This window comes from Chrysemys picta, chromosome 4 (genome assembly GCF_011386835.1).
Source record: "Chrysemys picta bellii isolate R12L10 chromosome 4, ASM1138683v2, whole genome shotgun sequence".
In the NCBI taxonomy this organism is placed as follows: domain Eukaryota; kingdom Metazoa; phylum Chordata; order Testudines; family Emydidae; genus Chrysemys; species Chrysemys picta.
This window is the reverse complement of record NC_088794.1, coordinates 61,644,939-61,668,673: the sequence shown is the minus strand read 5'-3', so window position 1 is coordinate 61,668,673 and position 23,735 is coordinate 61,644,939. Positions and strand designations below refer to the sequence as shown.

At 45.9% G+C, this 23,735-nt stretch overlaps 1 protein-coding gene across 16 annotated transcripts in view; it reads left to right on the top strand.

Annotated features, from left to right (window-relative positions):
- KDM5B (lysine demethylase 5B) overlaps nucleotides 1–23,183 on the top strand; it is a 179,329-nt gene extending 156,146 nt beyond the window's left edge. For all 16 annotated transcript variants that reach the window (XM_065595091.1, XM_065595087.1, XM_065595092.1 and 13 more), the window contains 5 exons: nucleotides 2,210–2,695; nucleotides 11,384–11,495; nucleotides 17,953–18,107; nucleotides 18,664–18,990; nucleotides 22,297–23,183. In XM_065595091.1, coding sequence (XP_065451163.1) covers nucleotides 2,210–2,695; nucleotides 11,384–11,495; nucleotides 17,953–18,107; nucleotides 18,664–18,990; nucleotides 22,297–22,428 — 1,212 coding nt within the window. In that variant the 3' untranslated portion in view covers nucleotides 22,429–23,183. The remainder of the gene's footprint in view (nucleotides 1–2,209; nucleotides 2,696–11,383; nucleotides 11,496–17,952; nucleotides 18,108–18,663; nucleotides 18,991–22,296) is intronic.
- The last annotated feature ends 552 nt before the right edge of the window (nucleotides 23,184–23,735 follow it).

Below are 23,735 nucleotides of genomic sequence, written 5' to 3'. Positions count from 1 at the left end.
AAATGGGAAATGATTGCCTAAGAAGGCATACTGTAGAAAAGGACTTGGAGGGTTATAGTGGATCATAAACTAAATATGAGTCAACATTGTAATACAGTTGCAAAAAAGGCAAACATAATTTTAGGATATATTAACAGGATTGCTGAAGGCAAGACAGAAGAAGTCGTTTTTCCACTCTTCTCAGCACTGATAGTCTCAACTGGAGTATTGTGTCCAGTCCTGGGCACCACAGTTTAGGAAAGATGTGGACAACTTGGAGAAAACCCAGAGGAAAGCAACAAAAATGATTAAAGGTCTAAGAACCATGACAAGGAGAGACTGAAAAAATTGGGTTTGTTTAGCCTGGAGAAGAACGGGTGGGGGGGAGTAAAAGGTTGTTATAAAGAGCAGGATGATAAATTGTTCTCCTTATCAACTGAGGACAAGGCAAGAAGTCATGGGCTTAAATTGCCACAAGGGAGATTTAGATTAGACATTAAGAACTTCCAAACTGTATGAGTAGATAAGCATGGAACATATTACCTAGGGAGGTTGTAGAATCTCCATCATGAGAGGTTTTTATGTAAAGGTTAGGCATACACAAACCAGGTATGGTCTAGATAATACTTAGTCCTGCCTCTGTGCAGAGGACTGGATTAGATAACCTACTGAAGTCCATTCTAGTCCTACATTTCTGTGTTTCTGTTCTGATTGCCCCAGACTGGGTGACACAATGTTGGTTCTTGGATCTACTGCAGCTCTCATAAGAGTCTCCCCACAATTCCAGACCTGTTGACCTAGAAGAGAAATCAGATTTTACCATCCAGACTTCGACTCTTGCCACTTGACAGCATGGGTTATAGGACTTTGACAGATCTGGCACCACCCTGTTTGGAGAAGGTACAGAAGAGTCTATTAAACTTCAGGAAGCATTGGACTCGCCTGGGTTATGATCATAAGTAAAAAAGGTTTTCTTTGTGAGCATCCAGCAATAAAATAAACACAGGTTCAGCTGCTGTTCTATCCGTAATGGAGTACTTCATTTTAAATCCTTGGGACTATCCATATTATCAGTAAAAGTACATCTCTCAGTCATCTCATCTCATCACAGCTTAGTGAGGCAAAACTCTGTATTTTGTAATAAAAAGGTTTTTGGAGGGTTTTAAAGTACATCTACCTCTAGTTAGAGAACCCACACCAACACAGGACCTCAGTTTAGTACTTAGTTCATGAAACCTCCCTTTATTGTAGCTATCACTTCCGCTGCAGGCTCTCAAGGCTGATCCTCCCTCCCCCTTAGTCTTTCACAAAGGTCCTCCTTCACACACCCCAAATTTCTCCAAGGTGGTAACAGAATTCCAGTCCTATCCTTGCCAGTATTTTTCCCCAGGCCTCACTCCCCACTTAGGGGAAGCTAATCTACACACATTGGATGTTACAAGAGCATTACCCTGCTGTTTGATTAGGTCTGAGGAGTACAGGAAATTGCCTATACTGTCTCTTATGGGGAAGAGAGTGAAATTCAGGCAGTTACATCCCAATGCCGTTCTAAGTAGGTTAGACTCTACTGATGTGTTATAAACATGCCAGTGCTCCTCTTCCAGAAGTGCGTAGAGTGCACCCAACTGGAGTGAAGGCTGCTTCCATATTAGTGATCTGTAGAGATCCCTCTTGAAGCTCAGTTCAGACCATCACCACACACTGTGCCTTAGATCTGACATCTAGATCAGATCCTCAATTTGGTAAAGAAGTATTAAAATCTCTGTTTAACTAGGCCTTCTCATCTCACTATTTGGAAGGGGGAGTACTGTTTGCCAAACTCCCAAGAGTGGGAGTGTGCGTAGGCCACTGGCAGAAGAAGTGAAGGTTACTCACCTGTAACCAGAGTTCTTTGAGATGGACTCTGCTCATTCATGCTCCCCATCCAGCTTCCCTTGTTCCTTGGAATCCTAGCTATAACTCTGGACCCAAGGAAGGTGGTAGAAGGAATTGAGGGAGATAGAGCACCAGGCCCACTCTTACAGCCTCACGCTCCAAATGTTAGGATCAGGGATCATGAGAGCATTCCAACTGGCACTGTTACTGAAAGGTCTAATCTGCATCATTGGCACATCTCAAGAGTGAATGTTCAGCGGTCACTCAAAGAACTCCAGGGACTAACCTACATTTAGAGGGGATTCTGTTTTTGCTGATCCTGGAATTAAATGCATTTGTTTTAACTCCCTTGCAGATGGCCGCACTTGGGGAAGCCCGTTTAAAGGAGATGGAGGCACTGCGTTCTCTGAGAGCAGCAAATGAAGGGAAGGTGCTATCTAATGAAGATGATGCAGAGATGAAAGTTTGCCTTTGCCAGAAAGAGCCAGCGGCACCAATGATACAATGTGAACTCTGCAGAGCGGTCTTTCATACCAGCTGTGTTTCAGTGCCCAGTATTTTTCAGGGACCTTGTGTTTGGCTCTGTCTTCACTGCCATAGATCAGAAAAGCCACCTTTAGAAAAAATCCTCCCTTTACTGGCTTCCCTGCAGCGTATCCGTGTGAGGCTTCCTGAGGGAGATGCTTTACGGTATATGATAGAGAGAACTGTGAACTGGCAGCACAGAGCACAACAAATGTTATATTCAGGGAATCTAAAACTTATACAAGACAAAATTGGCTCAGGATTATTGTACAATAGATGGCAAGCCACAGCATACCAGTTGCCAGAGACAAACAAGGTGAGATTGAATTTACTTCTAGGAGTGGCTAGGAGTGATCTGAGTTCAGCAAGAGCAGTTTGCCAAATTTCTTTGCATTTTGTAGATTCTACTTGAAACAGATTCATTATATATTCACGCAGTGTCTTCAAAGAGGTATTACCATGGCAGATTATTATTGTATTGCTGGCTAATTCTCAAGTGTTGATCCCTCTACAACTTTGAGGAAATGGGAGTTTTCCTTGTTAGTTGGGGAGTATGTGTGTATTATCCACCATGTTGTCCAGCAACTTGGAATGCTGCATTCCTCCCCTGCTGGAACTGAGAATGCTCCATCCTTCTCAATGACTATCCTTTTGGATTAAGTCTCTGTTGAAGATTTAGTATCCCTATCTATCCTGTTAAAGCACCATTGTGTGTGTGTGTGTGTGTGTGTGTGTGTGTGTGTGCGTGCATGTGGAATGGGGGAGGGGGTGTAGCTGAGGGGGTGTAGAAGATATATATGTTAAGATGAGTAAGGCCTTTAACAACACATGGTGGGGTGACAAGGTGTACGATGGGTTTCATTTTCGTGAAGGAGGGGGACATAGTTTTCAGAAGTGCAGAGTTGCTGTTATTTGGGTGTTAATAATCACAGTAAACATGTTATGGGACCTCTAGAGGAAAGAGTTTCTTCAGCAAAACCAGACTTGATTTTTCTAAGGCAAAAAACAAACCCCAAAATGCTTTAAAAGAAAAGTTTCAGGTCTTTGTGCATCGAAAACAAACCACAAAACCTCCTTTACAGGTCACTTTTAAGGTGTCTATAACTTGAAGTAAATCTCTCGACTGACTGAAATGTCTTACTCCTGTTAGCTCAACCTTGTTCGATATCAAATTTGTCTATTTGGTCACTTTTGACATGCCTAATTATGTTTTTAAGAAATATTCCAGCTGTTTTTGGTAGTCATGTAAATCAGATACTTTTGCCACACTTGGTAACTATATAGACTAAAAAATTAAGCACCCAAGTCCTCATTCAGGTGCCTAAATAAAATTGTCCTACTTGTTACGATTGCTGAGCAACCACAGTTCCCATTGAAGATAACCAGATAACTTACATATTTAAATACATGACTTTAACCACGCAAGTTTGAATATTTTGGCTAATGACTTTAGTGAAAAATGTGGAAGTTTTAGTTTAGTTTGAAAAATTTGCTTAAGAAATAGTCATGAACAATTGGTTTAGGGCCAGATTTTCAAAGGTGTTGAGATGCCTACAGATGCAGTTAGGCATCAAGTGGGGTTTTTAAAAGTGCCTAAATAGATTAGGTGGTCTGAAATGGGCCATCTTGATTATCACTACAAAAGTTTTTTTCTCCTGCTGATAATTGCTCATCTTAATTAATTTGCCCTACCAACTCTAAGAGGCTACTCCCACCTTTTCATGTTCTCTGTATGTGTATATATATCTCCTTACTATATGTTCCATTCTATGCATCCGATGAAGTGGGCTGTAGTCCATGTAGCTCAAATAAATTTGTTAGCCTCTAAGGTGCCACAAGTACTCCTGTTTTTTTTTTTTTTTTGCAGATACAGACTAACACGGCTGCTACTCTGAAACCCATCTAATTCCCAATGGTTTCCATTGAGATAGGCACCTAATCTGCTTGGGCACCTTTAAAAACCCCATTCGGTGCCTAGCTGCATCTTTAGGCACCTCAGTACCTTTGAAAATCTGGCACTTACTCTGTTCATAGACTCAAAGGCCATTAGTTTCCACCCTGTTATCCCTGTATTGAGTCCACTAAAGCATATCTTCCAGAAAGGCATCCCACCTGGATTTGAAGACATCAAGATGGGAATAGAATGTAGGTCTACTGAGTTCCAAGCCAATGCCCTAGCCACTGTACCACACTATGTCCTCCTATAAAAGAATATTTGTTTACACTGGGGTGTCAGACTTGTTTGGAGGAGAAGGTTGAATTCTAGATTTAATTGAAGTGTGTGGTCTATCCTCAGTTCATAGCAGAAATCCCACTGAGGTCAATGAAAGGTTTGCACAAAGTTCAGGAGAGAAGACGGCCTTTGTTTAGTAGCTATGAGTTCTTCTTTGAGAGATGTCCCTGTGGGTGCTCCACTCCAGGTGTTGGTGCATCCCTGTGCCTTTGCTCGGAGATTTTTGTAACAGAACTCGTACCGGCCACGCATGCGTAGAGCCTGCCCCATTCCCCCCCCCCCCGAGTCTAGCTTAATAGTGCGCATGCGCGGCCGGTCTCCTCAGTTCCTTCTCTATCGTCCCCGGCCTGAGACGGAGCTCAGCAGACTCGTTAGGAAATTCTTTCTTCTTGTTACAATTACCCTTCTAGTTAGTTAGTTCGTTGTTAGTTATAGTTAGTACCATTTCTATCTTTTAAAATCCCTGTCAGCCGCAGCCGCTTCGGACATGCCTGGCTCCACCGGCTTTAAGCGCTGCTCTAACTGCAAGGAGGCTATCCACCTGTCAGATGGCCACTCACAGTGTATAAAATGTTTGGGGGAGACCCACATTCCCCAAAGATGTGCCCACTGCAGCAAACTTAGCTCCAGGGCATGGAAGGACAGGGAGCTTAGACTGAAACTGCTCCTCCTCCAGAAATCCCTAGGCACAGCTTCAGACCCAGGCACTGATTCTGGCTCTGCTGCCCACCACAGCCCCCACCCCCACCCCGCCTCAAAGAAGCACAAGAAATCTTCAAAAAAAAAGGGAGCCTTTTGTCAGCTTCAAAGGAAACCCTGTGACACAGGATTTCCCCGGGCAGATCTACTGCTTCCCCTGTGCTCCCCCGCTTGAGCACATTTGACAAGCCGTGCTCTTCTGGCACCGCGCGAAATCCACCTGAGGCTGCGCGCGAGGCTCCGGTGCCGAGGCTTCAGGCTTCCAGCTGCCTGCCTCTCTTCTGGCACTGTTCGGCACTGCGGTGGACGCGGTGCTGACATCCCACAACCTTCCTGACCCCCTGCAGGCTGAGATTGCTGCCACGGCACCGACACCCGCTGGGCTGACCGGCAGTGAGCCCAGACTCAAAACACCGGTGCAGAGGAATGTTTCCTCACTGCAGCTTCCTCCTATCCAGCCTTCACCTCACACAGGAGCCTCAGCACTTCAATTTACTCATGCAAGAGATCTGTTTGTGTCACCTATCCTGCAGTCACCCCTGCTGAATGCCTGCTTCTCCCCAATGGCTGAGTCAGGGTCTGAACAGTCTTCCTCCAGGGAGGAGGAAGCTGGACCACAGGGGGATTTTTCACCGTATCAAGACTCCCATCCCCAGACCCCAGTCAACAGAGGTCATAGAAAAATTACCTCATCCTATTCTCAGGATCCTGCCCCCGGGGGGTGAACCCCTGGATGGCACCACCTATCCCCTACCCACCACCATAGCAATATTGGGCACCATGGGCATCGTACCCTCGAGAACACACGTGCTACTCCACCTCAACCAGGCACAACACCGGTCTAGCACCACCACCTGACGAACCTGCCAATGACACAAGACACCAGGCAGCATCGTCACACTTGCAGTGTCAACCAAGTCCTGATCCTATTCCAGTAGAGCCGGAGGTAATGCCTGGGGGGAGGGATAGCTCAGTGGTTTGAGCATTGGCCTGCTAAACCCAGGGTTGTGAGTTCAATCCTTGAGGGGGCCACTTGGGGATCTGGGGCAAAATCAGTACTTGGTCCTGCTAGTGAAGGCAGGGGGCTGGACTCGATGACCTTTCAAGGTCCCTTCCAGTTCTAGGAGATAGGATATCTCCATTAATTTAATTTGAAGAAGCCTTACTTCCCCCTCCTCCAACACTGTCGGATAACTACGCAAAATTCCAAGACCTTTTTAAAAGAGTTGCCAGTGACTTGAGAATTAACTTAGAGGAAGTCCCTGAACAACAGCATGAGTTAACGGACATCCAACAGCCCTCTTCTTTCTCTAGGGTTGCATTACCAATCAACGTAGCCCTTTTAGAACCTGCTAAGTCCATCTGGCAGACTCCAGCTACAAGCCTACCCACCTGTAAACAAGTGGATCACAAGTACTTCATCCCTTCTAAGGGCTCTGAATTCCTTTTTACCCATCCAGCACCAAACTCGTTGGTAGTAGACGCAGTGAACCAAAGGACCAAACAACAGTATTCCCGCTCCACTCTGGCCAACAAGGAAAGTAAATGGTTGGACCTCTTCGGTCGCAAAGTATATGCATCCTCAAGGCTACAATTTCGTATTGCTAATTATACTGCAGTTCTTGCAAAATATGACCACAGAAACTATAATAAATTCATGGACTTTATTGATGACATTCCAGAACAGAAGAAACAACAATTCACAGCTCTGGTTTCCGAGGGACAAATCCTATTACGTACCACTCTTCAAGCGGCCCTCGATATAGCCAATATTGCAGCAAAATGGACTGCCACAGCAGTGTCATGCGCCGAGGTTCATGGCTCTCCTCCTTTTGCTTTCCTCGAGAGGTCCAGAGTACCATTGAAGACCTTCCCTTTGACGGTGACAAACTCTTTGCCTCCACCACAAACGACGTGCTTCATTCAATGAAGGACTCCAGGGCAACCCTCCGGTCCTTAGGTCTCCAGATAACTATGACCAGAAGGCGACAATATAGGTATCAACCTTACCAATGTCCACACTACCCCGCATATACACAACACTTCCATAGATCACAGGAGCAGCAACAACAGCAACACCAGAGACCGAGATTCCAGCGTCGTCATCCCAATTCTGTGGGGGCGCCTCAACCCCCTCCAATTAATAAGTAAATTTGAAGCTTTGGTTGAGGGTTTAGAAAACAGCGTTCCCACTTCAGCCAGTACACCTATTTTTGGACACCGCCTATGACCATTCTCCCATCAAAGGCAGAACATTACCACCGACAAGTGGGTTATAGAGGTCGTTACAATTGGCTACTCCATCTCCTTCCTCTCCTTGCCTCCCACCCATCCACCCGTCCCTCTTCAGGGACCCTTCTCATGAGCAACTACTACTCCAAGAAGTGCAACAAATGGGAGCAATCGAAATTGTGTCCAAACGACACAAAGAGAAGGGTTTCTACTCCCATTATTTCTTAACAGAAAAGAAAACTGGGGGATGGCAACCAATCCTCGACCTCAGATGGCTCAAGAAATTTGTCAAAAAGCAAAAGTTCAAGATGGTTACTCTCACTACCATAATCCCAGCGCTGAAGCAGGGTGATAGGCGTTCTGTAGGTCGAGGGCTGAAAACCAATTTTCATGTGACTATACACCCGGCCCACAGACGCTTTCTATGTTTTACCCTTGGCTCAACACATTTTTAATACGGGGTTCTCCCCTTCGGACTGTCCACGGCCCCCCCGTGTTTTTTCCAAGATCCTAGCTGTAGTCACTGCCTACCTCAGGAAACAAGGGGTCATAATTTTTCCTTACCTCAACGATTGCCTCCTCGAAGCCTCAACGTTTGACGAAGCTCTCTGATTCACGTGACTTACCGTCGATTGTTTCCTATCCCTAGGCATGCAAATAAACAAAAACAAATCCACATTATGCCCCACCCAACATCTGGAGTTCATAGGAGCATACCTCGACTCCCGGACGGGATTGGCATCTCTCCCACCCGACCGCTTCAACTCCATAAGCCTACTGGCCACAAAACTTCGCAACAGTCCCCAGGTCACTGCCCAAGACTGTCTACAAATACTAGGTCACATGGCCTCGTGCACCTTTGTAGTCCAAAACACACGACTCTACATGAGGTGCTTCCAAGCGTGGTTGGCCACAGTTTACAGACCGAATGTGTGCACTCTAAACAAAACTCTCTTTATACCCTTCCAAGTCAAAGATTCTCTACTGTGGTGGACAGTTCACTCCAACCTCTGCTCTGGAGTCCCTTTTTTCAGGAGGCGCTATCCCTCCTATTGACTACTGATGCATCTCTGACAGGATCGGGTGCACACATGTCTCACCACACAGTCCAGGGGCTATGGTCTTCAACCGAAACCTCTCTGCACATAAATGTCCTAGAACTTCGAGCCATACGCAATGCGTGCCGTCACTTCCTCCCACTAATCAGGAATCACCATGTACGTATAATGACAGACAACATTGCCTGCATGTTCTATGTAAACAGGCAGGGAGGGGCTCGCTGCCACTCGCTTTGCACAGAGGCTATGAAGCTCTGGAATTGGTGCCTTGCAAACAACATCCGGATATCAGCTGCCTATCTTCCCGGAGTGATGAACACCACAGCGGAAGAACTAAGCAGACGCTTTCCCTGGGATCATGAATGGGAGATAGACGAGAAAACCATTTACAACATATTCCTCATTTGGGGTCATCCAACCATAGACCTTTTTGCAACTGCGAAAAACACAAAATGCCCCGACTTTTGCTCCAGAGTGGGACTGGGCAAACATTCCCTGGGAGACGCATTCATGATTCCATCGGACTGAAACTTAATCTATGCATTTCCCCCGATACCGGTTCTCAACAGGGTCCTGATAAAAATACGAACAGACCCTGCCAAGGTGATCCTGATTGCCCCGTCATGGCCCAGACAACCGTGGTTTCCGTTCCTCAACAGAATGACGATTCGACCACCAATTTCGTTGCCTCTCATCCCGAACCTCCTATCACAGCAAAACAGCCGATTTCTCCACCCCAACCTGTCCATGCTTCACCTCAAAGCCTGGTTCCTACATGGTTCTTCCAAAACGAACTAGATTGCTCTGAACAAGTTCAAAGAGTGCTCCTACATAGCAGAACACAATCTACTCGCACCACCTATCTACGAAAGTGGAAACGATTCACACATCAGTGTTCAGCTAAACAACTTTGTCCCACGTCGGTACCTCTCCCGCTCATACTTGACTACCTTAAGCAATCTGGCCTTTCTTTCAGCTCCATAAGAGTCCATTTAGCTGCTATTACAACCTTTCATGGCAGAATTGATGATACCTCTGTCTTTGCTCATCCGATCACCAAGCGTTTCCTCAAGGGACTCCAAGCCCTATGCCTAGACATTAAACCACCTACCCCTCTGTGGGACCTTTATTTAGTAGTATCCTGCCTTACTCAACAACTATTTGAGCCCCTAGCCACTTTCTCGCTTTTACACCTTTTGATGAAAACAGCATTTTTAGTGGCAATTACCTCCGCCAGACAAGCGGGAGAAATAGCAGCTCTTATGGCAGATCCACCATATACGCTATTTTTCAAGGACAAGGTTACCCTTAGATTACAGCCCAAATTTCTTCCAAAGGTGCATTCCTCCTTCCACATTAATGAGCCGATACACCTACCGACCTTCTTTCCGAAACCATATGCGAACTCGTTCGAAGCCACGATGCATACATTAGATGTACGCAGGGCCTTGTCCTTCTATTTGAATAGAACCAAACCTTTTAGAAACTCTTCTAGACTCTTTGTCTCCATCGCGGAGCGTTCCAAAGGGATTCCTATTTCTACCCAGCGACTTTCAAACTGGATTTCTCAGTGCATCCGATTGTGCTATCAGATGAAGAAGGTTACACCTCCAGCCGGCATCAGAACTCACTCCACTACATCTCTGGCTGCCTCTGTGGCTTTCTTACGCAAAGTTCCCCTAGCTGACATCTGTAAAGCAGCCACTTGGACCTCTGAACTCACATTTGTTAAACACTATGCCCTTACTCAGGGCCCTCTCTCTGATACACGATTGGGCAGAGCTGTACTATCTACGGCATTCCTATCAGATCCGAAGTCCCTACCTCCTTGAGACACACTGCTTTTAAGTCACCTGGAGTGGAGCACCCACAGGGACATCTCTCAAAGAAGAAGAGGAGGTTACTCACCCTGTGCAGTAACTGATGTTCTTCAAGATGAGTGTCCCTGTGGGTGCTCCACTACCCACACTCCTCCTCTCTACTTCGGAGTTGGGGTAGCCTCCGTTGTAGAGAAGGAACTGAGGAGACCGGCCGCGCATGCGCACTATTAAGATAGACTCAGAGCGGGGGGGCAGGCTCTATGCATGCGAGTCCAGTACGAGTACTGCTACAACAATCTCCGAGCAAAGGCGCAGGGATGCACCAACACCTGGACTGGAGCACCCACAGGGACACTCATCTCGAAGAACGTCTGTTACTACACAGGGTGAGTAACCTCCTCCTCTTTCCTAATCTGTTCATTTTGGTGCATGTTAACCTACACTTTAAACTGACCTTGCAATTAATCCTATGACTAGTACAGAATCTCAGTGCAAGAATTCCCTTCTCATTTTTAAGAAGCGAAGGAAATTAGCTATAAAAGTTACATTAATGCAGCATTGGGACTGAGATTTTACAGACACCAAAATCAAGAAAGTCTGTTATTCCCAGGTGACCATAACTTGGCTCCACTGTACATGCCCGCACTTCTCCATTAGAGATCATATAAAGTGGTAGAAGAAGCTAGATCAATGCAGTGGGGCCAGTTTACATGGTCTCTGTGGAATCCATAATTCACAGCTTTTCATATAAAAACTCCAGCCATAACATTGCTTTTAATAAATTTCCAGGTTTAAGGTGAAGGAGGATACAAGGAATTTGATAGAATTAATGAGTTGCAATACTAAAAGTTAAAAACACTTCAAATAGAAATGAGTGTTTGTTTTGTTGCAGTATCTGACCCATTTAACTCAAAATTTGTTATACAAAACGGTGTGTTTAATAAATGTTTCTCTTCCCTTAGGTATCTCAGACAATTGATGCAATGTCTTTTTCTCTGCCTCATGACTGGGATAACAGAACCATGTATTTACATTCTCCCTTTTCTTCAAGACAGAACTGCATTCCCTTTCATGGTTTGTTATGCTTCACTTACATTTTTCAGTGTATGACTGCATTCCCTTTCATGGTTTGTTATGCTTCACTTACATTTTTCAGTGTATGACTGGGAGACCTGAAGCATAAAAATGGGGGCCCTGCCTTGTTCTCTGGTCCTTGCTTTTGAGTCATGGAGAGTAGAGGGATTTGTTCATAAAGTCAGTTTGGGCTGAACCACAAGCTGGGAAGCCAGATGAATGGGCTTAATCTTTCTAAGGCAGGCCTCATAGTATAGGAGCATGTTAATTCCCTGGGCAAGTTAATGATAGAAAGGTAAGGGATGTGTCATTTTATTGATAAATAACTACAGAATCATAATTTCAATGATGTAATTTTCTGCGGCATGACAGGGGGGGTCTCGCTGCCATCCCCTGGCTCCAAACTCCACGTCCTACAATTGGTCGAAATTTTGATAATACAATGTTTTCAGAAATGGCTTGAGTTGGGTGAGCTCTTTCTCACATCAATACAGTGGTACCAGACATGACAAACCTATAACAATTAAGTAGATAGATATTCAAAAAATGTTCAAAAATCAATTTTTTAAATTGTAATTTAACACAGGCTTGTCAAACGTATAGCTCTCACAAAGTGGCCCTCAACTGACAGTACTGTGATGTCAGTTAATGCACAGCACATACCTGACTAATATTTTGTAATGTTCCCGATTACCATAAATAGGAGTGCTTCAAATTGATTCGCCATCATCCGCAAAAAAGAAGCGGGTTAGTGGTATTGATTGTCAACTTTGTTTTTCATTTCAAAAGAGTTGTAGTGAGGCAATGGTTAGGACGTCAGCATCCAGCCAGAAATTATGGAATCCATCTGCAAATGGTATGCGCATCGTTACCTAACATACATGACATAATTAATTACAATCCCAAAGTAATTTATTACAAAATCCTTGTTTTTACTGTGGTCTTGATAGTTTTAGACATCAATGGGGAAATGAAGCATACTGACTAGTAGCTGAATCTTTGGACAATACCACCGCGGAGGACCTGGTTAAACACAACGTTTAGTGGCATCTTACATGCTATAAGACATGCACCCATAAAGGTTGGAAAGGAAGTACATCAAGCATCAGGAAAAAGTTGAAGATGCTGGGACAAGTGCCCGCTGTGAGCAAGGTTCACCTTATACTAGGCCCCCCTGGCATGTGTTTCAAAAAGAACATCTGTTTCTTCTGTGGGAAGCCAGAAGGAACCCATTAAGCACTGTTTCAACACATGAGATGGGTGAGAAACTGTATGAAGCAGTCAAATTTTGGTGAGAATGTTGCATGGAAAATAAAGGTAAGTGGTGCATTGACACAAAAGATAGCCCCGCATATGACATTGTGTATCACATTGAGTGTCACACCAAGAATGTATGTAAAACATACTTATTTTTCTACTGCAAACTGTGGGACTCAGCTGGAATTGATAAATTGCCACGTAGGTGCTTTGAATGGGATTGAAGAGGAACAAATGTTTAACAGAAAGGCTCTTAAAGCATTTATTGAAGATGAACTATGGGATGTGGACACAGTTTTAGCAATCCTGTCTGCGGAAATGAAACACAGCGCATATCCTTAAAAGATCCAAAAAATGTGTCACTATCAGAAGTGGCACTATCAAAAGCAAATGCATGTCTTGCATGGCCTTTCTAAGCCAGCACTTACTAACAATGTGACTGGTACCTTATTGCAGCAGAGGCCTTTCTTCATAGCAATTAGAGTATGGCTGAGGTACAAGCTCTCAACAAACCGTTAACACCTGCCAAGACTTGGCTGAACACTTCATTATGAAGACACAGAGGAAATACTGAACCTATGACAAAGTCCCCTCCTGTTTGAAATGAATGTAGAGGAATTAATTAAAAAATTACCGGAAAGAAGAGACTTCATGGTATTGCACCTCTTCAGTACAAAATAATTGACTCCACGAACATCTCCAATGTCACAATGAAGAAGTTACTGTCACATATTCTCATGAAGGACAGGTTAACCCTATACTTTACAGGAAAAACGCTCCAGCATGCGAAAAATTGCTCGAAGAATTTTGTCATTTCATGGTGTAATGAAGCTACTTCCTCACGCTATTCAGTGGAGTTCCTTCATAGTTCCCATCGGGAGGCTGTCATTAAACTTATGTTGCATGCCATCAGTATCGCAGAGAGAGGTGCTACTGAACTCCAGATTTTTGTACAAGACACACATGTTCTAGTGCCCTATGTGAGGCACTACCTTAGACTTCCACAAGATTGTTTTTTGTGCTTGCTGTTGGGGAATAGAATTGCTGTATGTCCTTTAGAGATGTGTTCCTATTACTCGGACTATTAAAAGTCACTGCACTCCCAGGCTTCCACGCCCTCTCAGGATGTGGCACTACTGGAAGGTTGACTGGAAAGACCAAATTATCTTAGCAGACAGTATTTGATTCAGCCTACAAAGATACTCTGTTTGCTCTGAAGGTGCTTGGAATGGCTGAGACAGTCACTTATGAGGTCATAAATGCACTGGAGGCATTCATATGCCTGGCTTACAATTTGAAGACCAGCATTATGACACTTGCAGAGCTATGTTGGTGGATGTTTTCCAAGAAGCAGACAAACTGAGAAAAATTGCCACTAAGATGGGGTGCAGTTATACCTGCTATTAAGAGGGCAAATTGTCAAGCAATGGAATGGCTCTGGGATGATTTAGTGCATCCAAAGCTACCCTTCCCAACTGGGCATGTATGGGACTTGGAGGATGGACTGATCATATCAATTATGTGTGAAATACGATGCACTTCTAAATCAATCTTTCAGCTAATCAACTGCTTGTGCAAAGACCAAATGATAACCACACTGCAAATGTTAGGCCAGCAACCTGCCTTGTATAGAGATATGCAAGAGCAGCATGGATGAGGATCAGTATGATAACGTGTTTATCAGTGGTTCCCTAGACCGAGATGACTTTGAGTAAATGTTTTTAGTCCTACATGACCAGGCTGACTTCCCTAGGTTTACCAAAAGTCAATGTGTCTCTTTTGTTATGTAAGCAATGCATCCCTGTTTTAAAACATAATTTTAAAAAGTTGATTTCTAAATATTTTCTCTCATATGTATCTACATAATTGTTCTAGGTTTGTCATGTTTGGTACCAGTAGACCATGGAAGAAAGGTCTTTCGAATGATACCCAACTTGACCCATTTCCAACAACATTGTATTATCAAAAATTCCATCAATCGGAGGGCCTGGAGTTGGGAGCCAGGAAGGCAGTGAGTGCCTGCAGCCATGCTGCAGAGGGTGACACCATTGAAATGGCACTTCTGTAGATTTTTACTAATCAAATGACACATCCACTATCGTACTGATCTGTTGCCTAGCATAGATGATCTAACGTGGACCAAACCAGTACAAATGGCATCTTTCCACCTGTCTCCAAAAGCCACCCTTGTTGCTTCCTGCCTTTCACTCCAGACATTTGCTGCTTCAGATGCCAAGGTCTGGCCTTATATTTAGTTTTTACTTTTGTGTGCTGTTAATATGAACTTAACTGTAGTGATAGTTGTACGTTTATTTACGTATTCCAATTTAGAACAGTCTTTTGAGAATGCTATGGTGTAAATTTAAACAAAGAGATGCTCTAAAACTCCACAGTCAGTTATGGATTCAGTACACATTTCATTTGCACAGAGTCCTTGTACAAAAATGTTCATGTGTTTACATAAGAATTTTGAGTTATGCCTTAAACTGCTTTAAAAGCTCAATGGAAAAGATGGGTGTATTAAAGCTGAACAGTAATTATACAGTGAGAAACAGTTTTAGGTATCAGCCTTTAGTTTCAGTTAGAGATTTACAAAAGTATTGTATTAGTAACTTCCCACGCCCATCCTTGGCTTTACTGTGGATTCTCTCCATGGTTTTGTATCTGATTCACCTTTTTCTTTTGTGATTCTGAAAATCTTTCTCCTTTGATTCAAAGGACCATTATTTAACTCACTCTCTCATGTTGCTTCAAATTGGTGAGAAGCAGCTAAGACAGATGCCTGTCCCTCAGCCTATCAGCTGAGATAGAAATAATAACCCAGACACTGAATAAGTCATTTTTATGATGGTGACCCAGAGAGTTTGACGGGGCTATTCCCGGTAAAAGTCTCCACCACCATATGACTGCCCACAAGTTACTGCACAGGCCTTTATCTTTTCTTCAGTTACATTGTTGTAATTAGAGATGAAAAGTGAAGTATCTGACCAGATTTATTAGAGATGTTTTGCACAAAGACTGTTAGTTAAGCATAAAAAATCTTCCCCAAATTTTCCTTTTTATTGATTTATGTATTATTGGCAGTAGCAGATTTGCCATGGTGCCGGGCCCACACTCCAGGGGGCCCCGGCCAGGCCCACTCTTCGCGCCCCCCCCCTTGCAGGGGGCAGAAGCTTGGTGTTGCTGGCACTGAGGCTCCTACTGTAGTAGGACAGCCAAGCTCCCCCTCCCCTGCCTTTTCTCACAGCTTGCTGCGTTCCCGCCCTCCCCCTCCCTGCCACCCATCAGCTGATTGCCGGCAGGAGGGAGGGGGAAGAGTGGAGCCGCAGCATGCTCGCCACTGGGGAGAGGAGGCAGAGAAGGGGCAAGGCTTTGAGGAAGGGGGTGGAATGAGCATACCTATTCTGTGAACGCAGAGCTGCGTAGCCAGGCTGAAAAAAGAAGGTGCTGCTCAGCTCCCTGGACTTTGCAGCTGGACACCGCCTTCTGGGTCCTAGTGCTGGTTGAGCTTCCTTCTGTGTGCTGGGAGCCATCCTTCATTTTGTACAATAGTGAGTGCCCACAGTTGGACAGAGGCAGTGGGGAAGGAAGGTGCATGGGATGGGGAAGAGAAGGGGATAGGGCAGGGATCGACAACCTTCGGCCCACAGCCCGCCAGGGTAAGCCCCCTGGCGGGCCGGGCCAGTTTGTTTACCTGCTGCATCCACAGGTTCGGCCGACCGCGGGTCCCACTGGCCGCGGTTCGCCATTCCAGGCCAATGGGGGGCTGCAGGAAGCAGCGTGGGCTGAGGGATGTGCTGGTTGCGGCTTCTTGCAGCCCCCATTGGCCTGGAGTGGCGAACCACAGCCAGTGGGAGCTGCGATCAGCCAAACCTGCGGACGCAGCAAGTAAACCAACCGGCCTGGCCCACCAGGGGGCTTACCCTGGGCGGGCCGCGGGCCGAAGGTTACCAATCCCTGGGATGGGGAAGCGGGTGCCCAGCATGTGGATCCCCTTGGTAGCAGCTGGGGCTCCCCTGTTAAGCAGTCCCATCAAACCCTGACCCTGACAAGCTCCACCTCCCCTGCATCTGTACCACCCCGATGAGCCCCCCCGACACCCTCCCCACTGAGCCCCAACCACCTACACCCCCACCCAAATGAACCCCACCTCCCCTGCACCCAGACTCCACCCCCACCCCCGCTGAGCTCCAACCACTTTCACTTGGTTCCCCCGCAGACTCCCATTGCCCCTGCACCTGGCACCTCCCTGTGCATCCAGATCCCCCACTGAGCTGCCTGCACCTAGACTGCCCCCCAGAGAACCCTCTTACCCCTATCTGGATACCCCCACACTAAGTTCCTCTGCACTTGGATCCTGCTGCCGGGCTGAACCTCCCTGCCCACATCTGGTGTGCCTGGGGCAAAAGGGGCAGGGTCCCAGGGTGTTTCTGTGGTAGGCATGGCCCTTGTTCTGTGGCAGGGTCAGGTTCAGCCTCACTGCCAAGTCCCTGTCCCAGGGGGCTGGGGGAGGCTGCAGGGTATTCTCCCACCTCCATGCAGCTAGTGGCCTGTGCTCCTCACTGCCATGGTGGAGCTCCCACATTTATTTATTGTAAAAAAAATAAAAATAAAAAAAAAATCAGAATTTTAAAATATTATGCACAGAATTTGATGCAGAATTCTCTCAGGAATATGGGGCACTGTACAACTGTGATGGTGGGACTGTGAAGCGGGTGCTGGACAGTAGGGGAGCGGTGTGCCGGGTGCTGTGCAGATGTGGTTGGAGGTCAGCGGGAAGGTTCTCTAGGCAGGGGGTGCTGGGCAAGGGATCTGTGGAGGAAGTCTCTGGGTGAGGGGGCACTGGCATAAGGGCAGGGCACTGGGCAGGGGGCAGTGTGGAAGGGGCACGCTGGTAGCACAGGGCTGGGCAGGCCAGTGTGCATCTAGCAGTTTTGGGTTTGTAAACAGTGCCCTTGTGTTGGGCTGTGTGGGGCCACTCCTGCCGCACTGCGCCTCATTGCCCCCAACTGGCCCCTCGCTCTGTGGACGGCCCCCCATCACATGCCCTATTTCCCCAACGGGGGCCCACAAATATGTTTGGCGCTGAGCCTAGAAAAAGTTAATCTGGCCCTGACTATTGGGAAAGAATTTTCTAAACCTCTGTATTTATCACAAGCCTTGACATTAGAAAATTAAAATTTTTGTTTTGTTGTTGTAGCCATTAGCGCAGAGCTGGATGAGCTGCTGATGGAGGCCCATTTGCTACAGGTTTCACTGCCTGAAATACAAGAGCTCTACCAGATCTTACTCACAAAGCACAGCCCTGTTCTGCAAACAGAACAGAGGTCAGCAATAGGACCAACAAGTGAAAAGGCAGGTATCTGACAACACCACAGATCCCTCTGTTTGGGGCCCTTCCCAAGCAGAGAGGTTCTGACTGGACTCCGTAAACTTCAAAAGTGTGTGTGTGTGTGTGTGTATGTGTGTCTTCGGGAGGGATTGGGAACTTTGTGCAACTCTCTCTGCAGGTTTCTCTGTCTGTGAATATAATTTGTGTTGCATTTCTGCATCCTGAAACTGCATTTGCTGGTCATTTATATGACTTAATTATGGCCATTCTGATTCTAATAGTAACCAGATACTAATGAGTCCAGTGGGGAAGAAGAGGCTTTTCCTTGGAAACTGGAAACTTGTAAAGCTGCTTTGGAGGAGAGAAAGAAAGGAGGGAGTCACTCATTCATTCCAACTCTTGCTTTGACCCAATATTCAGCCCTTAAGAATAGCTACAGAGTGAGTGTGTTTAGTGTGCCATAGAGGGCGGCCCTCCTTTCAGTGTAGCAATGGATGGGTGATATGTTGGAGGGGAAGATAGATCACTGAATAACGGATTAGAGTCCTTAGGGTTTTGCTTCAATATCCTTCCCACTAGAACGAGTGCTGCCGGGGGAAGAAAGATGGAGTTGGTTCTGTGGAGAGAAAATTAAAGAGGCGCTTTGAAAGAGAGGGCTTCTGTGGTGAGAAGAGAGCAAGAGTAAAAAAACTGAGAACACCCAAAAAGAAGAAATTGAAACTGAATCCCTCCAAGGATCTCAGCAATAGCAAACTGGAGAGAGAGCGAGAACGGCTTTTTGAGGCGCAGCACTCCAGCGAAAGCCACTTGCTTCCCTTGGATATGTCGTTCTCTGAGCAGGAGGACTCGGAGGATGAAGATGCAATCTGCCCTGCGGTGAACTGCCTGCAGCCTGAAGGAGATGAGGTCAGTGAATGGGAAGCCTGCTGTGGGGCACTGAATGCAGGGAGCAGGTGATATCAGAACTGCTCCCTAATCCTTTTGTTAGACCAACATTATCGACAAAGAGAGAGAGAGAGCTATTTCAGACACTGGGCACCTGGAAAACCTGAGGAGCTCATCCTTGCCTTTAGTCTCTTCCCTACAGGAACTTTTCTTTGAGTACCTGGCAACTATTGGAACCACTTAGAGTAGAATCACATTTTCATAGGAACTTCTCCCAGTGTCTCCAGTAACTCACTTTTCAGGTAGACAGAAGTAGCTCTAAAAGGGCCATTTGGCAACTGGCTGCTGCTTGCTGCATCTCCTATTAAGCTTGGAGGGAGATCCTTACAATTCCAGATTTCTTACAATCCTACTGTGTTTCTTTGATAGAAAAGTTACTACTGTTTCTCCTTAAAGGCTGCTTGAAAGACTGTTTTTAAAAATCTTAGGTTGTGTCTACACACACAGTTTCCACCAGCTAAATCAGTTTCTCAACTGAAATATCAAAATCAACGCAAGCCCCTTTGAGTGGACATTCCTAAATCAGTTTAAGAATGTTTGATGCCAATTTAATGTAGTTTGGCTTGTTACCAAATAAATTGATATTAGTCACGTTATGGTGCAGCTGACCTGCCCATTGTCAGGCTGGGCCCATGCCTCACTTTCCCCACTGGCTGGATGGTTCTGGCTGAGCCAAAAAAATCCCCTTTCCAGGGTAGACAGAGTCCAAAAAGGCAAACCATACCAAATTCCTTGGGTACTGCCCCCTCAGAGTCTTGGAGCACCTTCATTTTCTCAGGGATTCTCCCCTCTTAATGCAAGGGTCTCAAATGGGGCTTCTAAGGCTTCTTTGATAGGCCTCTTCCTTTAGCACTTTCCCCTTGCAAAGATCAGCACACCTGCCCATCCTTCATCTCCTCTTTGGCAGAGAGAAACTCAGCAGGTCCTACCATATCCCTGATCCTCCCCCAGACTGAGGCAAGCAAGTCTTTTTATATCCAACATGCTTTAGCATCTAAGGGTTACTGGGCTACAAGTTCCAGAATTTCTCAGTTATTGGGAGAAACCCTGTCTCAGGAGTAAGCTGAACTCTGTGAAAGGTATAAGCTCTGATATACCACTAGTAAACCAATTTGTGTGCCCACACAAAGGGGGTTGCTCTAATTTTACTGAATCAGTTTCTGACCCAATTTAGTTTAATTCATGTGATTTCTGAGAGTGGCTAAGGCAGCAGATCTCAACCTGTGGCCCATGGGCTGCATGTGGCCCAATTAGCACACAGCTGCAGCCCAGCTGTGTGCTAAAAAAAATTCAAGATTTGCTGTTCTGGTCTGATAGGGGGCAGGCCTGGCTGAGGGGGAAACAGTGTCTGGCAGCCTGCAGGAGGGCTCCTGCCAGGAGGGGGCTGGTGAGTGGAGCAGGAGAGTGGGTCTCTGGGCAGGTTTGGGGCAGGAGGGGCCTCTCAGCTGTGAGGGAGTGGGCGGCGCTGGGAACCCTGGGTTTGCAAGGTGCCAGGTTTTAGCTGCCTGGGGCTCCACTCCTGGCCCGGCACAGGGGTCCTGGCTACCTGGCCACTCAGGGTGGGGGTCCAGAGGCCAGCTGCCTGGCCCCATACAGTGGGGTCCCGGGGTCCAGCTGCCCAGCCTTGCACCGCGGGGTCTGGATCCCCCGCCCAGGGCACCCCTCCTGGCCCCCTCTGTGGAGGGGGTTCTGAGCAGGGGGGCACGCTGGGCATAGGGGACTGTAGAGGGTTTGGGGGCGGGTGCTGTGGTTCTCAAGCTGTGTCCCACATAACACAATAATAAACAGGTTGAGAACCACTGGGCTAAGGCCTTAGTGATGCAGTAAAAATAATGCATGGAGCTCAGCCATTGCTTCTCCCTACACCTCTAACAGGTAACATGGAATGAGGTTTTTTTTTTTCCAAACAGAAATTTTCATGATGAGGTCATAGGGCGGAGCTAACAACTTCTTGGCCTATATCCTTCTGGGTTTCAAATTATGCAGTTCTTATTAGGACACAGTAGATTTAAAACTTATATTGCTTTATGTACATTTGTTCTCAGCTCTTGTTAAGTTACAACATCAGCTTCTGAAAGTAACAGTGATTTAGACAGAGAACTCCTTCTGTTCTTCTGGCAACTTTGGGCCAGATTTTGAAAGGTGTTTAGGGGCCTAAAGATGCAAATAAGCACCTAGTGGGATTTTCAAAATCACCTAGTACCTAACTTCCTACATGATGACATCCCTGTCCATTGCTTTTCTGGAGAAGTGCACACCCTTTCTCAGCCACTCTAGGAGCCTCACCAGTACAGCTTCCCCACAGAGCTTGGGAACTAAGATGGTCCCTCTTCCCTACCTGGAACTGTTCCCAGAGTCAGAGAGGAGAGCTAAGCAGTCACCATCCTTTCAGACTCCAGCACCAAACCTGGCAGGAGAGTGTCTGCATTGAGCCAGAGTGATGCAGTGAAGGGATGACTGGGTGCAAGCAGGCTGTGTCTCCGCCAGTGCCCCTGGGATACAGGTATACGAAGGCTTCATGGCATGGGCAGACAGGAGCAATGAGAGACTCCCTCTGGCCCCCGCATAGCCAAACATAATAAGAGGCAAAGCGGGAGGGTGGAGGCTTCACACAGACCTCCCTCACTGGGCTGGAAGGAGCTCTGCATAGACCTGGGGAGAGATGTGGGCATGTGGAGCCATCTTTGAATTTAGCAGCAAAGAGCATTCCACCCCCACTGCCTGTACAGAAGGCTGGGAGAGCACCAGAAGCCCAAGAGAAAATCTTAGGGCATTAGAGATTATTGCTCTCATGTTCACTGAGCATAGACACTCCCCTATGCAGTACAAAGGAAAGCACCATGTGACAGCAGGCAATTGATGTGCCCAGTCCCGGGATTTTACATGCACAGCAGGGGCTGAGTTGTATATTCATGCCCCTTTGGTGCCTGTGTTAGCTCCCCTACTGTTTGTGAGTGTTGCGCACAGTGATGGGAGAAAAACTTCAAAAAACAAAATTCAAGCCCCCTCCTCAGGGCTTTAAACTGTGTGCGAGTGGTAGGGAGGACACTGCTCTTCACCAAACTGCTTTAGTTACATTTGTGAAACTGACCACAGTGCAAGCTGACTGTGCCCCTAGCAGTCACTAAGCCAGTCCCTCAGGGTAGAATGTTGGCTGGTTCAAGTAGGTAGATTGCTAAGAGCTTGAAGATAACTTACCACAGAAGGTTTGCACTTTATCTGCTGCCTTTTTCTCTGAACACTAATCTGTCTGCTCTTTGCAATTAGGTGGATTGGGTCCAGTGTGATGGCAGCTGCAATCAGTGGTTCCATCAGGTATGTGTGGGCATTTCTCCTGAGATGGCAGAGAAGGAAGACTACATCTGCATCAGCTGTACTGGGAAGGACTCTCAATATTGAAAGTAAAACTCACCAGAAGTCAGTCAGGACTCCATTAAGGAAGGTTATCAGAATTTCTCCATAAAGTCACAGGGCTAGTTTAAGAGCCAGGCTGCAAATGGTGCTACTTCTATCCTCATGGGATCATTTTTCAGAACTCAAACAATTTTTGACACTTTTGTATTTTTTCTCTTGAGCTATTTGTGGTTGTTGAGATTTGAAATGCTGACTGTTTAGTAGGGGTTTCCTCCAGTTTGGAAGGCATTTGAAACATGCACCTTTTATTGTACAGCATTAAATTACCTCTCTCTGGGATATACCAGCATACATAATTCAACTTCGTTTAGGTGCAGAAAAACTGCACCATGAATCCCAATAGATCCTCTTTTGAGGATATCCCTTGTTTACTCTGTTAACTCTGTTTACTCTTTGGAAACTTTTAGTTTTTTTCACTTTGTATTTTTTTTGTAGACTAGGTTTATTTATCTGAGCAATAACTTCTATGTCTGGTTGCAGTGACTGGAATTACAATTCTGAACAGCGTGTTGGTGCTTTTAGCATTGGTTGATGTACAGAAAGCAAATGTTTAGGTCCTAGTGTCACTGATGGACTAGCGTGGTAGAAGACAGAAAAAGCTCTGTAAAGTAATTGCCACTGCTGTATTTTGGCTTTCTCCTTTTTTGGGTATCTTGTATCAAATGTTGCAGTTTCTATTGTGGAATAAACCCCTGGTTATGTTATAAAATTAAATGGTGATGTTTTTAGAGAGCTTGAAATGCAGTTTCCCTTTCCTTCATGATTGGTCTTTACATTAGTGGGCTCCACTTGCTCGAGAAAAGTCCACTATTTATTTCTTTATTTTAAGGAAAATGAACTAGAAAAACCATGGTATTTTTTTTTTTTTACTCTGTCTTCAGTGTTGGAAGAAGAAATCAAGATCAAATTATTCACACTAAATACATTTTTCAAAAAACTTCTATTTCAATTCAAAAGGGTTTTCTACCAGATTGGATTAGTTAAGGGGTCAGGAGAAAGCTGCCAGGGGGATCTCTAGCATGAGAGCTGCTGCTGCTGTAGGGGTATGAGTTACAATTGACTCATCAGAGAACAGGCATGAAGCTGGAGTGGTACAGCTCATCTCCCCCAATCACATCTAGTTGTTGTCAAAAGGAGTGGTTACCCCTAAAGCTGGGTCAGCAAAGCACTTGCTTGTGATCTACAGAGAGCTGGCTGGTCACATGGTGCTGGCACTTCCTTGTTTCCAGATCCTTCTACTCATTTTAAGGCTTTTAATGGCAAAGAGCCTGGATGCCCATAAAAGCAGCTGT